At 38.9% G+C, this 17,970-nt stretch overlaps 1 protein-coding gene across 3 annotated transcripts in view; it reads left to right on the top strand.

Moving 5' to 3' along the window:
* Positions 1–17,970, top strand: part of iqsec2a (IQ motif and Sec7 domain ArfGEF 2a) — a gene marked incomplete at its 5' end in the record, with an annotated part of 90,275 nt that overhangs the window by 54,248 nt on the left and 18,057 nt on the right. Inside the window, 4 exons of one of the 3 annotated variants that reach the window (XM_081348319.1) lie at positions 12,108–12,631; positions 13,875–14,160; positions 15,485–15,685; positions 15,817–15,993. In XM_081348319.1, the coding sequence (XP_081204445.1) occupies positions 12,552–12,631; positions 13,875–14,160; positions 15,485–15,685; positions 15,817–15,993 (744 nt within the window). Of the gene's footprint in view, positions 1–12,107; positions 12,632–13,688; positions 13,712–13,874; positions 14,161–15,484; positions 15,686–15,816; positions 15,994–17,970 lie in introns of those variants that run through there. The other 2 variants (XM_081348320.1, XM_081348318.1) reach the window with 2 other exon arrangements.

Below are 17,970 nucleotides of genomic sequence, written 5' to 3'. Positions count from 1 at the left end.
ATACCCATTTTAGTGTTGAGATGTGGGCTATATTGTGCACACAGATGTGAACTGAAACTGTATTTCAAGTAATGTTGGGATTCAGATTAATATTATTGAAGTGGTTTGTTTGAGGGGTTCAACCGGTTCATGTGAATCAACCTGTGCAGAAACTATTGACTAATTCAGTCCTTTTGCACACATGCTTGAATTTAACATTTTTGTATAAATATATTTAGTTAAATGCTCCGGTTTCAAAATTTATCTAAATAATTCATTTGCAAATGTATAAGTTATAAAATGGTAAATTATTGAACAAAGTTTTGGATCAAAAGATTCAAGTTTCTTGGATGAATTAATTCAGAGTCTTTAGCCGCATTTCCACTTGATCACCATATGAGGCAGAAATATATGTATATGCAATTGTAAAGGCTACATCACATTTCTTTAGAAAGAGTGAGCATTTTTATTAATTTTTCACAAAATTATGCCATCTGAGGAGGTTTGAGTGATCTCTCCCATCTCACTATACTGTTATCCTTTCAGACAGAGCAACAGAGAAAACATGAGTTATACGAGGCCACTCGATTGCATGTTTTTAATGACATGTATGCGGATGCATTAGTCCGGTATTAACAAAGGCTCAGGGAAGAGACAGAGAAAACATGAAACCCAATAAATACATGATTATAATCATAAATGATTTGTGTACGTTCTTCAAGCAGTCTCTGGTATTTTCCATAAACATAGTATTTGTATTTATTATCGCTGTGGTTTGCATACTGTAAGTAAACATGATATTGTTTCAATATTGTTGATATATTGATATTTTTTTCTACAGAAAAAAATATAAATAATACTGAAAAAAACAAAATTTACTTTAAGGTTGATGTGTTGAAACCAGTGGAAACTTTGAGATACTGGCTAGACAATATCAACAAATATAATATTCTATAATAGTCTCATGACATATTGAGTAATCAAATGAACTTCTAACCTCTTTGATTTTTTCAGTGATTTTGAGATCTAAATTTTGTCTGCCACTAACACAGGGCGAAGTGGGGGCTTGTTTTGCACAGATTGAACCAATCATATTGAAGGAAAACAATCATGAGTAATATGTCATGTGGTTCTTACTGTTGTATATGTCTATCCTATAAAACCTGATGTATTCTTCTTTCTGGTTGAGATTCTCTGAGAATTGTTCCAGAACCCTCCTTGCCGCTGAAGTCTGTCTGGTTATTTCTGCGCAGCATGTTAACAGATTAGTTAGACACTAAAGATCTCATTCCTGAGCGATAGTGTCAAAAGAAGGAGATGTCGTACGACTCAGTGTGAGACTCTTAGGTGGGGTTAGATGCGGTTAGGGCTGTGACGGTATGGGATTTTTTCTTACCGCGGTGAAGGAGCAACAAATATCGCGGTTTGGCGGTTAACCGACACCCCCCCCCCCAAAAAAAAAATCACCCGCGGCCGCATCACACAGTGCAGACGCGATCAAGACCGCATGTAGCTTGTAAATGACAATGGAAATGAATAATCATAAAGCAGTATTCTTTATTAAAAAATAAACAAATTAACATTTATATTAAATTGAAAATATTAATAATTAACTATTATTTAGGTAGTCTTAAGGCCGGCGACACACTGGCTGTGTGGTGTGAGTGTAGCGTTTCTGTTGCGTGTCTTTTTCTATGTCTTTGAAAAACGCTGCTGCTGACATATACGCCTCATTGGTGATATATTCGACAAATGGGGAGAGAGTTGTGGAAGGCCTAGGCTACTTAATGTTAAACATATATATAGCAGCAAAGACAGCGTCGGCACTCGGCAGTATTGACGGCAAAAAAAGGCTACAGAATATTTCGTTCTGTATTGACAGGTGCAATATTTGAAAATCGATAATATTTTTTTAATTACATTTATATCTACATTTATGTCAAAACCTTAACTTTCACACATCAAAATGTAATTTATTAATATGTATTCATGTCAAAATGACATACAAACATCTTTTCCTATTATATTTGACCAGGAAACGCTTCCAACAGGCTTGCCTGTCGCGTGAAAAATAGGCGTTGGTTCTATTTCTGGCATGCACGCGTTTTCCGCGCGGCTCGTGCCGCAACTGAGAAGCGCGTCTCACGCTCTCAAGCTCTAACCTGTTAACATGGGAGCCGAAATAAAAACGGACACGCCACGCAGCCAGTGTGTCGCCGACCTAAGGTAGGTGTGCTGCACTTAAAGTGTAAGTTGCAGGTTAAATTTTTCACGAAGATAATGCAATGTGTTTATTAAACATAAAGATAAGAACTGCCCACCATTGTTTTTTATACCAAAATGCTGATATAATATGAAAAGTTGGCACTTTTAACAGTGGTTTTAACCGCTCCCGCTCCCTTCCACTAGATGGAGCGTGACGTCACAAGAGGAACTCACTAGTAGAGTTACCGGCATAGTCATAGCTATAGATGCCTTACATAACTACAGACAAGTTGGTTGTATGTTTTATTTGATAAAAAAATTATGGATAAAATAACTCAACTGTTAACATACTCGTGTGTGCTGACTTCAAGGGGACCGTGATCCTGCCTGAAATGAGAATAAGCTATTCGCAAAACAAACGGGTTCAGGCACGTCAGATCAGCCGGTCGCGGGTCGAGCTGCTCCACTAAACTAAACGCGTTCACCTCACGGCAGCACACACTCTCCACTGCTGATAGCCCACACACACACAGTGATGGGGACATCGATCTCTCTTTTTCTTTTCTGACAATAAACATCGCTAATTAAATCGTGAGAAATTGATAACGCGTGGACTGAGGAAGGGTATTACATGACGTTTGAGGCGTCGATGAGACTAGCGATTGCGCCTGACGTGCATCTCTAACGTGCAGCTCTGATTTGGACTGACTTAACGTTACTGTAAGTAAATAATGTCTTCAGTCGTTGTCCCTCCTTGCTATTCTACATGACGGCAATATTTTGAAAAGACTTGCTTGTTCTGTTATATTATCCGGGTTAAGTTTGCACCAGGCTAGACTTGCTCTAACGTAGCTAACGTTACTCACCGGGACACCTGGCTAACCCTCCACTCATTCTCCTCACACCAAGCATTAATAACTCTTTGAGTGCCATGGCTCCCCTCTCTCACGCCTGACCAGTTAAAAATTGTAGGGCTGTGGTCCATAAAGAATTTGATGGTTTCCCACATCCTCAGTCGTTCTCCAAATAGCCATAATACAGTAGGAATCTAGCAGAGCATGGGTTGCGAGTTCCTCTTGTGACGTCATCACCCAGTAACTGAAAAACACGCTACGTTTGAAGAAACCCTAATAAATGTTATTTTAACGCATTTTAAGACAGAAATAATTAAATATATACATATAGAGCACTTTAATTTACACATTAATTGGCTGTGGTGGTTAACCTGCAACTTACACTTTAAGTCCTGCAAACGCCACAGGACGGTTAATTTTTCTAAGATGTGGTCTAGTTATTGGTTAGTGGTATTTCCTCACGAGACGGATACATTTGTGCGCCTTGTCCAAATTCACCGGCTTCCCCTTAATTGTCACCTGCCTCAAAGGCGACACAGTATTTGGCTTAGACACTAGATTTGTGGCTATTTTTTGAATCATTCGGCTAGCGCCGTCAACTGTTATTTCCGATACCATATAAGAGAGATCGCTACTTGCAATTAAAATCTAACTCCAACTGTTTACGTTATGCTTGTCTTTTATTCCTGTGTTTGTTTGTATTTAATTGAACATTATCTGTAAACATCACAAAACCTAGCAGTTAATTAATAATCAGACACACAAAAAAATAAATCCCATGTTTAACGGACTGTCCCTCGACTCCCTAAGCGTTTTTTTTCTCCAGAAGCCCTTGAACATGGGACTCGCAGAATACAGTAAATTATAAGCAAAATATTAATGTGTTTATAGTTCATATCACACACCATATGCACTCCTGTAACTTTCAGAAAAAAAAAAACAAAAAAAAAAAAAACGTGCGGTGATGACCTCACACCGCGGTAGGCATCTCATCAACGCGATATTGCGGTGATGCGGTTATCGTCACACCCCTAGATGCGGTCAGGTAACTATAATTCTTAGGCATTTTATGTGGTCAGAATAGCTACTCTTAGGCGTCAACCAACGAGGTCAGAGTCACCCGAGTATAATTTTGGAGATGTCAGGGACACTTGGTTCATCTTAAGTCAGGTGCGTAGGGGAAAATTCTACCATAATGTGTAAGCCTTTGGACTTAAAAGCCTTAATGAAGTTGTTTTGTGCATTCCTGTGATTGCAAATAAATGGAAGCAGGTGCAACTGAATAGGTATGTGTTCTCTTTTTATATGAAATGGTAAATATCAGTTTGATTCAGCATGATTGATGTGCACTCCTGACTCAAATTAATAAATTACTGTCACTGTACCATTTGTATTGTAAAACATTGGTGAAATATTGATGCTGGAATCTTAAAGGTGCCATAGAATGCATTGATACAAAATTTAAAATTGTTCTGATATCTACATAGAAGGTATGTGGCTTAGGTAAGGGCAAAAATTCTCCAGATGCGGTTTTACATGTCCATTTACAACCCTAGGATTTGTCCCTAGAATGAAATGGGCTGTTATTACCTTATTTGAAGGGTCATGAATAATATTGTTGAGCTCTGGTCTAATTGGCTGTTTTACAGATTTGTACGCAGGAGCTGTGATGTGTTCTGAAATACAAACGTTCAAAAGAATCATCTTTCAGTTCTCAAACAAAAAAATATTTTATCAAATTGACTAGATGCATTGTCAAATGACAATCGTTTCAACTTAAGTGGTGAAGAAGGTCACGTTATCTAGAAGGAGTGAGTGAGCTATCTGTAAGCAACCAAACTAAGTTAGCTCCTAAATTATGTGTTGTTGATGAAGTAGGCTAAATTATAATACTACCTGACAAAACGGATTGACATATAAATCTACAAAATACAACTGTAGATACATCTATGACAACACAGGCAGGAAATAATATTAACCTCCTTGTAAATAGGTCGTCATACTATTATGTTAACGTTACTGTATTATCATCTTGCGTTCGATCTCGAAAACACAGGGTAAATTATCGTTAATGTTGTTAGTTCACTAAGAAACTTTCAATTTTAAACAGAAATGGCTTCAACAGTCAAGAATGGATAAAATCACTACTTGCTGCTTGCGGTAGGGGTTGAAATGGCAATATAGTTGGAATTGCTCCCTTCTTCAGTATCAAACACTGAGTGAAGCCTGCTAGATATTGTCCCAGGTTAGAAAAACTGTCAGTGGTGAAATGGGCAGAGCAAACTAACAACTTTGAATTAAAATGGTGCGGTATCCTGTTGTAGATAAACATCAACCATGCCTGTTGACAGTTCTGTTCTGTGGGAAGGGTATGAAAAGTTTATATCCATGATCTGCCATTTTCACTAGTGTTCTTGCTTGCTTCTTCACAATACCTGCAGAACTTTTGATGATTCGGCTGTGCAGGTCCACATTAACACTGCCTGGCCTAGAACATGGGCTGGTATATGCAAATTTAGGGGGGCGTAAATATTAATGATCCCGACTGCAACCTCACAGTCGGTGTTATGTTGGCATTTTTCAGTGGTCTTTTGCACGCACGAGATTTACATATGAAGGAGGAAACAATGGTGTTTTAGGCTCACAATATGTCAGTTCCATGTACAGAACTCTTATTATTCAACTATGCCAAGATAAATACTGTTTTCCATTCTATGGCACCTTTAAGTCTTTAATTAAAGACCAAACGTTTGCTTCTGTCATGCTCATTTTGTGATTTAGCTAGTTTTCAGTCAGCTGGTGAAATGGTGGCGTTGTTTGACATTCTCGTGGTGTGTTAAGGGCGGGTTTTATTGCAGCGCTACGGCGATAATGGCCCGACAGTGGACATACAACTTGATTTTGGCCTCTGTGCTTGAGGTCCGAGGCTATTGGCCCGGCCAGGCACGTTGTTAGCCATGGCTTGCACTGGCCCAACAGTGGAAAAAGCTGCTATTGTTGTCTGATTGTAATAATATATTATATAATATGATACTGTCTTTTTTTCTGTATAGACATTATTTAATATATTTAGATCAAATTCCATTTGAAGTTTATACCTGGTTTTGTTTGAGTTAGTCAGATTATTTGCCTACTGTCTATATTTAGACACTAAATTATGTCATTATTAATCTTCCTTGTACATTCGTCTTGTTCAGACTGATCTCTGGAGTTCAAAGTCATTTGTTACTTTTGTGTTTTCAGCAGTCCTGCTATTTTAAGCCTAAACCGTTGATGTCGTCAGTGTTTCTCTCTTCTGTGCTGCTGAAGCTGTGATCCGGTTTGGTGTAAATGACAGGCTGCTTGAGGTTGTGTTAAAAAGCGAGACCATACAGCGCTCTGTGTCGTGACATGCAGCAGTCTTATTCCCCAACAGTGTGTTCTCAAGCTGAGCCTTTAGTAATGAACGCAGAGATGATTCCCAAGGCCGCTTTAGTAGTCCTGGCCTGTAGCTTTAAACCGGAAGTGCACTATGACTGCCAAACACTGCATTTTGAGGGAGTGCAGAAATGACGTACACTCTCTTTGGCTTCTGATGCTCACTGCGTGAATATTTGTTGTTTGCTGAGTGTGCAAAATGAAAGCTTGCAATGCTTTATGATCCAAGCCAGAAATAGTAACATTATTTCATATTTGGACATCTAAGCAAGTAATCTAATGTATAGATAAAATGTATGTATAGCATTTTCGTTTTTTGGCCGAAAGAGAAAAACGGCCGAAAATATATGCCGCCCTTCAGTGTTCTTCAGTGATCTGCTTCCCACTACGCTCTGCTCACATGCTCTGATAATAATAGCTTTGTAGGACTATACATTATTTGGATAATTTGTCAAAAATAAATCTGGTAAATCTGATTCTGTTTGCATAGAATCGAATAATTTTAGTGAATTCAATAAAAGGGTGGTTATTTTATTTTATTGGCTTGCATTTTTTAAATTCAGTATCATTAAAATGATTGGATTTCATAAAAAAATTCTAATATTAATACAATTATACAAAAAAGCTATAATTTTAATAATAATAATTTTTAAAAAGCATTTTCTGTTTATAGCCAAGTGCATCTACAAGTTTGGGTTTCGAACAAGAAGTTTATTTTCGTGTCATCCCTAATTTTGGGTGACCCAAGTTCGAGTCTCAAGCACACAGACCTTCCCCCATCCCGTCCCCCTCTCTCTCCCACTTCCTAGTCAAGTCAAGTCAAGTCACCTTAATTTATATAGCGCTTTAAACAATCTACAGGGTGGGCCATTTATATGGATACACCGTAATAACATGGGAATGGTTGGTGATATTAAAGTCCTGTTTGTGGCACATTAGTATATGTGAGGGGGCAAACTCCTCAAGATGGGTGGTGACCATGACATATACAAACAGAACTTTAATATCACCAACCATTCCCATGTTATTACGGTGTATCCATATAAATGGCCCACCCTGTAGATTGTTTCAAAGCAGCTTTACCGTGATAATAGGAAATTAAAGTAACAGAGATTGTTTTGGCTTTACAGCAGCTCTAGATTGTCCAGCTAAAGTTAGTTTTGATTAATTCACTTCCGTTGCAAAGATTATTAGTTATTAACTTAGGGGCCGCTTACCTGACACCGTTCTAACAGAAAACCCTTAGCGCACTCCGGTCCGCTCATTCGCACAACAACTGTGCCTGGTGGCTCGAGAACGCAAACCTTGAAATTGGTTCCAAGGTGGAAGCGTTGACAATTTTTGAAAAACGTTATCATCTCCGTGTAAACTTAAAAAACGCAAATCCGTTAAAATGCTGACGGCGTGCACATACGCATTACGTGTTAAGTCTATATACTGTATATGCGCGTTTTAATATATATGTGCGCAGGCGTGTAGTCTTCCTTTACAAATTTACCTCACCAAATTACTTGTCTGGCCTTAAAAATTCATAATACTGATTTTTTTCGTCGCTTCCGTGTATCCGTGTGAACTGGAATCATTTTGATAACATTTTATCTGCACAGAGGTAAAGGAAAGGGAAGGAGGCCTTCACAGGGGAGAGACTAGGCCTACAGACTCCTATTGCAATAGAGGCAAAACACACCAAAAATAAATCTTAAAAAAAAACTCAAGGTCATGGTGACATTTCTGAAACATGCTCAAAGCGGTTGCCCAGTCACAACACACTGGCCCAGCCGACCAATCAGAACATATTGCACTTTTCAGAAGGAGGGGCTTCATAGAGACAGAAACTAAAGAGGGCATTACTGACAGACTGGGAAGAGAGGTGCTGCAAGAATGAAAAATAGTTTTTTGAACATTCAAGCATGAAAATTGTTCTAGTAGACCCCAAAAACAAAATCAAGACTTTGTAAAAGGGCATAATTTGGCCTCTTTAAAAACTGTGGGGTACTTTTTTTATATATATATCTTGCTATGACACATTCTCACTGTCTCACACCTTTACCTTCATGATACCATTTACCTTCAACATAATCTCAAGGAGACTGATGACTCAGAGACTGAATATTTCCACTTTTCAAGAGGAAACCATGTGCCTGTGAGTGTGAATTAAGTCTAAATTCAGCATCCAATTTTAAATGTGCAGTGTAACTGTCAGCCTCAGATTTAAAGAACTAGTATATTGAAAAATTACATTTCTAAAATACATAGTACAAGCAAAGATTGACATTCATTAAATGGACAAAAGCTGTGGCAACATTTTTCAATATCTTCTTTTATGTTCCACAGAAGAAAGAAAGTCGTACAGGTTTTTAACGATATGAGTAAATGATGACAGAATTGTCATTTTTGGGTGAGCTATCATCCCTTTAAATCTCAATCTCATTCAAGTTTATTTGGACATGGCTTTTTACTTCTTTTCTTTATATTAAATCATGTGAATAACTATGATTCTGACCTTATGCAAACAAAGACAAATTTTTATCACAACAGATGGATATTAATATTTTCTTTGAATAACAACATTTCGGGCTGTTTATCATATGGCTTTAGATGACTTGTGACTTACATTTTTTCAGTATTCTTTGAAAAAGAAACAGCATTTATTTGAAGTAGAATTTTTTTTAGAAAGTTAATGCATCCTTGTTAAATAAATGTATTAATTTCTTTAACAAAAATTATACTGACCCCAAACCTTTGAACAATATTGTTATTTTTGATAAATAGAAAAGAAAAGCTGGAATTCAGATTTTTTTTTTTTCAGGTGTTTTACAGGTGTGATTTTTTTTTCTCTCATTTTATGCTTCTCTGCTTCTCATTCTCTGCTTTATAACACAAACTAAAAAGATGATTACAATGCCTTTCTCTCTATCACTCCCAACTAAAGGCTACTGATACTAGACTGATATGGTGGAATTACTGTAATTCTGAGCCTAAACTAATCTAACATGATTATGAAAATCGATAGAATTGATTAAAAAAAATAGCTCTTAGCTGTGTCACACCAGCCCCCATCTCCTGTAGCAAAGATAAAACCTCTGTTTCAAAAGTTAGTGTGCTGCCTACGGAGGCAGCATTTTAAGACCTCACATGGCTGTTCCAGAAGGTAGGCAGCTTAATTATACCGCCTCCTACCCAGTTTACGCCAAATTCTAAGGCAGCATCACATGTATCCTTTGTAGAGAAGGCAATTCTATAATACATTGCAATGAGCTCTGTGAAAAATCAATCCAAGATGGTGGAAAAGGTGAGGGAATTAAATAAGCTTATATTTTCATTAAAATGGTTTCTATTGGAATTATAAAGTATTTCTATGCTTGGAGTACTGTGGTGTTAGCTAAGCAGCATGCCAAATCTATTGAAATTAATAAAAAAAAACGAATCTACTTTGGTACTACAACCACAAAAAAAATTGGTCATTTGTAGAGTAAAAGTTGCTGATTACTTTCCGATTGTGTATATTTGTTGTGGATTGCTGGTTTGTGGTGTGATCACGGTGACACATAAATTGGTATAGATTTACACAGAACTAGCTGAGGAAACAATTCAGTAATCCTTCAAAGATCAATGGCGCACACTCTGTTTATCTGTCAGTTTGCTTTTTGTGTTAGTTGTTGTTTTTTTAAGCTTTGTTTCACATCTTCTTCATAAGATGCTTGCAGGAATGCATGAAATGTTTTAGATATTGTGGACTTTTAAACATAATAATGAATGTTAATTACTAAAAAATCATGATAGATTGATAGCAGAGGGACAATTTTAAAGTGCACTATTATATAATGGCAGCTGAATGGTATAGTGATATAGTTACATTAGCATAATGCAAGATCATTCTGTTGAAAAGCAGATGGCTCTTTTAGATCATAAAGTTAATGGTGCTGCTTTTTATTACTTTATTATTGGTTTAATAGAGCAAGCTAAAGCTGTACTAATGTCTGCTGTGAGTCCTGTATATTTGTGTTGAATAACTCGTATTATGTATTTAAAAATCTGGTTTGATTGGCCCATGCACTTCTGTCTAGTGGGAGAGCGTGAATTACTGTATTTTACTAACCGAGGCACTTGACAAAATTATAATCCCAGTTTGCATATTATCTGTATTTTAATGTATGCAAGATTAGCGTGTCCTAAATGATAGTGTGTTGAAAGTGTTTTGGTGGCCATTTCTGATAGATCTGTGCATGCTTTTGAGCTAATATTGCAGAACCACTTGGTTGCTTTCCTGTTGATGAACGTTTTCTTTAACAGGTTACACTAATGCTGCCAAACGCATGTAGGAGTCTGAGTGACACTTTCAATTAACAGCCATTCACTGGCTCGCACGGAAATATTCCTTTCTGTCAGCATCTGCCCCACAGGCGATTTCATGAAAATACAAGTGTACACACACACACAACTAATGCACATGCACGTTTTGCTCTCAGTACACTTTAACAGTCAGAAAAGGTTCCTTATCTTCTATGCGGTTAAATGTATTAAATCAGATATCTATGTGAGGAATTATAACTAAAAGCATTTGCTAAATGAATAAATGTAAATATAATTTGCTCACCTTCATGTTGTACAAACCTGTATGACTTTTGTATGAGACCAGGGCCTCTCTTTTTAATGAAGGTAAATGAGGACTGGGGCTGTTAACCTTCAGAATGACACACAAAAAAGCATCATAAAAGGGTCCATATTACACATGCACTATATTTGTAGTCTTCTGAAGTCAGTTAAAATGTAGGCCTAAGTCATTGTTCACTAATAATCTTTCCTTCTGCTGTTAAAGGTGCAGTATGTAATATTGACAGCTAGTGGTTGAAATGGGTACTGCAGTCCAAATTCAAAATATTTAACGTTAGATTATAACGTTAGGGGAACGTTACAATATAACGTTCTACAAATCAAAAACTAACAATTTCTAACTAACTTTTCGGTAAGAAAACTTTCCTGGCTAACCAAAAACTGACATCATCTTGCACCAACATAAATTAGAAAGTGGAGTTCTGAGGGTCAGACACAATATTTTATCTAAACGTCTTACTGCTGTCTCAGCGTTATTTAAATAAATGTTTATTTTGTATTAAACCTCATAGCTTGTCATTAATTAGTGAATATGCTGTTTTTGAAATTTAAACATGGATTTTTATTAATATTTTACATGTACACACAGATTTTTCATGGACCTTTAGGTCATTAATATTAGGGTTATCACATAAATATAGCCTTAGTGAGCAATCCTTTCTTTCCTGATGAGACGTCATTCAAAAACACAAAATATCTTTAACATTTTGTTACAACAGTACTACAATATATTTATTGTAACAGGAATGAATAATGTTTGTTGGGTAGTGAGCTGACCCAGGACTGCTGTGACGTGTGTGCAAGTGTGCCTTTGTGTGACTTGCCACAGGAGGTGGGGGACAGCACGATTTGCCCACACACTCATGCACCATGTGACCGGGATCCTACCACAGCTGCATATCCGTCATGAGCAAACACACACATACACATACATGCACATATCTAAAGTCACTCATGCTGATCACCGCAGGATTGCACGGCTGGACTACTCGGCACTATTCCTGGACACACATCACCATACACGTCCTAGACAGGAGAGAAAGTCTGAAGGACATTTATTGCCATGTGTGTGATAGAAAGAAAGAAATGGAAGTTGTACTATGCTGCCTTTTGGTGGAACGGTATATTGTGAAACTGTAGGCTGTATAATAATCATACATTGAATGTTACAGTGTGTAGGGGTATAATATGTCAGTTGATTGCTGTTGAGACGATTGTTTTGAAGCTTTTCTGTTGCTGGCAAAACTCAGCTGTTGCCGTGTTGTTCGTTACCAGCCCCCTGGTGTGAAGAGATTTGCTACACACAAAGAGAGAGGACTGTATGTGTGTGCGTTGCTACTGTACTGCTCGTAAACTGCATCGGCTCTGCAGTAATTGACAGATCGTCGATGCGGTCATCAGGAAACCCTCCAGCAAGATTCAGCTGATCCTAGAGCAGCTCTTACACAAACACACGCTCCCTATCACACCGCTGCAGACATCATGTGTGAGTGTGTGTTCTCCTCTTTAGCCATGCGCTTCCATCGAAAGACTAAACTCCCGCACAGGGCCCACGCCTACATGTGAGTAAACAACTGGGGGAAAAACACAGAATGATGAACATTTAAATGTTATATGTCAAGATTTGTGAAAATAGCTTAGATTTACTGATAATGCTTAATATAATGGCTAAAACACATATAGAGTGTTTTTAAGTGTCTGATAACCAATATCTATAATGAATTTTAAATTTTTAGTTTATTTGTGATTTTGGCACAATACTTAATGATCATTAGACTACAACAATAAAAATGTAATATGCAGCATAATAATAATTAGTAGTAGTAGTTTGTATTGTTATTCAAATTGCAATGTTGTTTTGATAATAATAAACTTGAAGTTGAAAAGTGAATATAACAGTAACAATTATAAATAATATCCATAACAATTTTTTTATTATTGTATCTGCTTTTTGGCTACAAAAATTAAAACATTAGACTACAACAGTAAAAAAAAAAAATGTGCTTAGTAGAACTGTTTAACGATTAAGTTGCAAGGTATATATATATATACACATATATATATATATATATATATATATATATATATATATATATATATATATATATATATATATATATTGGTCAAACCGGTTTAATCTGTATATTTGTTGAGAATAGGTTAAGCTGGTTATGGCAGTAAAAAAAAGGTGACTAAAGAATACAGAATAAAGAGATGTACAGATAAAATGCTGACAACAGGAAGTGAGTCATCACAGTACAGTACACCTGCTTCCGACTCTCCTTTTATACTCCTTTTCATTCTTTTTCGCGCTTCTCTCTTCCTCGCTTGCTCTTTTTCTCTCCGAGTCATCATCGGATGACTCAGTTCTTATAATTTTTGATGCCTGACTTGGCTTCTCTCGTTGACAGTATGCCACACATGCTACTGTTTTTCCCTTCCATCTCTCTCTCTCTCTCTCTCTCTCTCTCTCTCTCTCTCTCTCATTTCTCTCTGCCTGTTTCTCTATGCATTATGCCCTCTCTCTGTTCCTCTTTCACACTCCCTCCATCTTCTCTTGTTCCTCTCTCGTTCTCCTGTATTCCGGGCAGATGGCTGAGTCCTGGCTGGGCTGCATATGGGCATTTGAAATGCTAATGTTGGTTAGTGTGCTAATATGTTTGTCTACACTGATCAGTTTCAGTGCCAAGATTACAGACTTGTTTTAGTCTCAACTTGTCATCAAATGAGACCATTTCTGGCAGTTGTTGACCTAGAGCTCATTCTCCATCTCTCTGTCTCTCTCTCTCTCTTTTTTCCTCTCAGTGTGGAAGGAGATCCTCAGTGTCCGGACACAACTAGCTTTTCCGACAGCACCTGCAGTCAGGGCCCATACCTGGGCAACTCGGACCGCTACGGGAACATTCGAAACATTCCCGGCCCTCAGGGGCCTCCTGTGGCCCCTTCAAGTCCAGCGAGCCTGGCCTGGGCGCAACGGACACGCCACCAACCCGCCAGCCTGGCACTCCGCAAGCAAGAGGAAGAAGAGAGCAAGCGCTGCAAAGCGCTCTCTGACAGCTATGAGCTCTCCACGGACCTGCAGGACAAGAAGGTGTGGATGTGTTCTGCCTCAAGAAACGCATATAATCCTAATGCATATAATCCATTTTGACCTGCCATTGTGTATTTCCACTGTACCACCTTTTAATGTGGTGGGGCAGTACCATGGTTAAATGTATGTATATATAAGAAATATATACGTGTGTGTGTGTGTGTGTGTGTGTGTGTGTGTGTGTGTGTGTGTGTGTGTGTGTGTGTGTGTGTGTGTGTGTGTGTGTGTGTGTGTGTGTGTGTGTGTGTGTGTGTGTTTCTAGGCATGGTTTGCTCTAAATTATTTTACTGACTATAAATCACTCTTTTAAAAAATTGTAAATCTTGGGAATGGGAAATGGGTCAATGTTGTTGGTATTTTATTTATTTTTTGTCAATGCATTAATTAAATCAAAAATACATTAAAATGAAAATCATACATACGAAGACTTAAATGCATATCTTCTATGATGGGCATGTTTTAAATTTCAAAATTATAAATCATTTTCATTTCTTTTCATGCAAAATGTCAACAATTTCAAGATGGTATAACCAAAATACCATACCAAAACCAGTTTTCAAATATTACATAGTACAGGATTATATCAGAGGGTCATACCTTAGTGCTTTCATACAGTAATAACGGTGGAATTGAATGTACAGTATATCATATTTATGTACAGTGGTGTTTACACATCTAATTTAAAGAAATCGTGCCATCCCTAAAAAAACAGTATTACCATGTTTTAATACCATTAATGGAAGGAAATCTTCAGCTTGTCAAACACTGTTAACTTTGCTTAATCTGTGCTTGCTTAATGTTTGTCAGAACTCTCAGTGGCACAAACAGCCCAAAGGAAAATCTACTTATCGCAACATGTTTGTGTTTTAATGTGCATGGAGGCCATATTACAAGCTTTAAACTACAGTCATGCCTTGAATGCACATAATGTCCTACAGTCATGCTAATGTGAAGCCAAACCTCCATTATCTCACATAATGAAAAATGGGATTGCAGTTATGATCCAGACCGTGCTGTAATGTTTTCATATTACTACCAAGGATTTCTGCATTGTGGAATTATCCACTCATGGAGGAGTGACTGAGACATCTGAAAATATTCACATAAACACTCAACTGCCATGTACAGAAATATAAATTTTCTTTTATTAATTTTTTAACAATATTGCTGTTAAATTGAGTCATTATCCAGATTCTTTGTGATTCAGGTTTGATTGGTAAAGCATGTAGACACAGTACATTTCTAGGTTTGAAGAACAATGCACCACATCTTTCTGTCTTCAATTCCATTCCCTTTTCATGCGCTCTGTTTTCCTTTTTATCAGGTGGAGATGCTGGAGAGGAAGTATGGCGGTTACTTCCTGAGCAGGCGAGCGGCTCGCACGATTCAGACAGCATTCCGGCAGTATCGCATGAACAAGAACTTTCAACGGCTGCGCAGTTCCGCCTCAGAAAGCCGAATGACTCGCCGCATCATCCTATCAAACATGCGTTCGCAGTACTCGTTTGACGAGCGACAGCCACAGGCAATATAACAGTATAATGGTTAAAGCCTGTACAAAGTGGAAAATTCAGCTTGACTGTCAGATATTGATTCTGTTTAATGTGATATTTACGTCATTTTAATTCCAATTTTCTAATATTAATTATTGCTCAGGTTCAGCCCCAAACGCCCCAGCAGCAACAAGGTCGATATACCAGCCATCACACTTCAACTCCAGGAACAGCTGGCCAGGCAGGAACCACAGACACACAGCAGGAGACTGACTCACCCGGACACTGTCCTTCAGACAGAGAGGAATACTCGCATGCAGATGACGCCTTCAACAAACAGGTAACAGATGAGTGAAATAGTCAGAAAATGGGCCCTTAAAAGTTATGTTAGATTTAAATTCAATTAAATTAATTTTAGTGCAGGTCACATACAAAGTTCGAATAGTATAGGAAGAATAGATTTAGGCTGTCAACAAATCAGGCAAAATTATAATTTTTCGAAGCAATCCACCGAATTAGACTAAGAGAACATTTGGTTACTTGTCAATTAACAGACACTTCTTTCAAAGTGGCTAATTGCAGAGACAATCTCCCTGTAGCCTGAATCAAAGGCGTTTATTAACGGAGAGAAAGAAAGAATCCTTTTTCGGGGCTTTATTTCAGATTTGATGCACTATTATGAAACGATTTAAATGTGGAAAAATGGCTACTGGTTGAATTAGGCAAAATATCAGAAATGCACAGATATTTAAAATTCTGGTTGTGTCACGATACACACACGGGGAAAAGGTAAGATCCAATCGCAAGTTTAACTTATTAGGTTAATCCGTACTCACAAACTAGTCCAGGCAAAAGGTCAAAATCCATAAAAAAGCAGTCAAACCAAACAAGAACCAAACAAGAACCAAACAAGAACCAAACAAGAACCAAACAAGAACCAAACAGGCATGGAACACAGCGGTGCAATGACATTAAACAAGGAATCCACAACAATCACAAAACAGACAGGGTATAAATAGACAGGTACAAACAATGTGAGTGGAAACAGCTGTGTGCAATGATCATTGATGAGTTCAGACAAAGGATTATGGGAAATGCAGTTCATGAGTGAATGACACCGTGGGGGAAGAGGACCTCTAGTGGTTACCCGGGGATACACAAAACCAGACACTGTGACATAACCCCCCCTCTACGGAGCGGCTACCAGACGCTCCAAGACACAAAAAACAAAACAAGAATCCAGGAGGGAGGTGGAATGGTGGAGGATCAGGGGGAGGGATGGGGGGCCAGGTCCATGGAGTGGAACAGGAAAAGGGGGTGATGGCTTAGCCGACGGCCAGGGCTGAGACGACAGTCCCTCGGGCGGCCAGGGCTGAGACGACAGTCCCTCGGGCGGCCAGGGCTGAGACGACAGTCCCTCGGGCGGCCAGGCACAGGAACAGACACCGGCTCAGGGACAGACACCGGCTCAGGGACAGACACCGGCTCAGGGACAGACACCGGCTCAGGGACAGACACAGACACCGGCTCAGGGAAAGACACAGACACCGGCTCAGGGAAAGACACAGACACCGGCTCAGGGAAAGACACAGACACCGGCTCAGGGAAAGACACAGACACCGGCTCAGGGAAAGACACAGACACCGGCTCAGGGAAAGACACAGACACCGGCTCAGGGACAGACACAGACACCGGCTCAGGGACAGGAAATGATACAGACACTGGCTCAGGAACAGACACCGGCTCCAGCACAGTGTCCGTGGTTCCAACTGGACTGGAGGCTGCCATCTTGGTGGTGTGTGCAGCCCAGGCACGCAGGACAGCAACCATATAAAAAGTGAAGACAGCCCTCTTGGCCGTGGCAGAGCTGACGGGTACAGCCTCCAGCACAGGAACCGTCTCTGCATCGACAGACGTGACATGCAAATTTTCTGGATCGGCAGACATGACGTGAACAGTCTCTGGATCGGCAGACGTGACCTGAACAGTCTCTGGATCAGCAGACGGGACCAGAACAGTCTCTGGATTGGCAGACAGGACCTGAACAGTCTCTGGATCGGCAGACGTGACCAGAACAGTCTCTGGATCGGCAGACAGGACCTGAACAGTCTCTGGATCGGCAGACGTGACGTGAACAGTCTCTGGATCTGCAGAACTCATGTTTCCTCCATGCATGCACAACAGCCAATGCATAGAAGGTGAAGACAGCCCTCTTGGCCATGGCAGGACTGATGCTGGACAGCTCTGGACCAACAGACATGACGTGAACAGTCTCTGGATCGACAGATGTGACGTGAACAGTCTCTAGATCAACAGA

The sequence above is a fragment of the Scardinius erythrophthalmus genome (assembly GCF_964197995.2).
Source record: "Scardinius erythrophthalmus genome assembly, chromosome: 20".
NCBI lineage: Eukaryota > Metazoa > Chordata > Actinopteri > Cypriniformes > Leuciscidae > Scardinius > Scardinius erythrophthalmus.
Note: the sequence above shows the minus strand (reverse complement) of the source record. Positions and strands in the feature narration are given on the sequence as shown.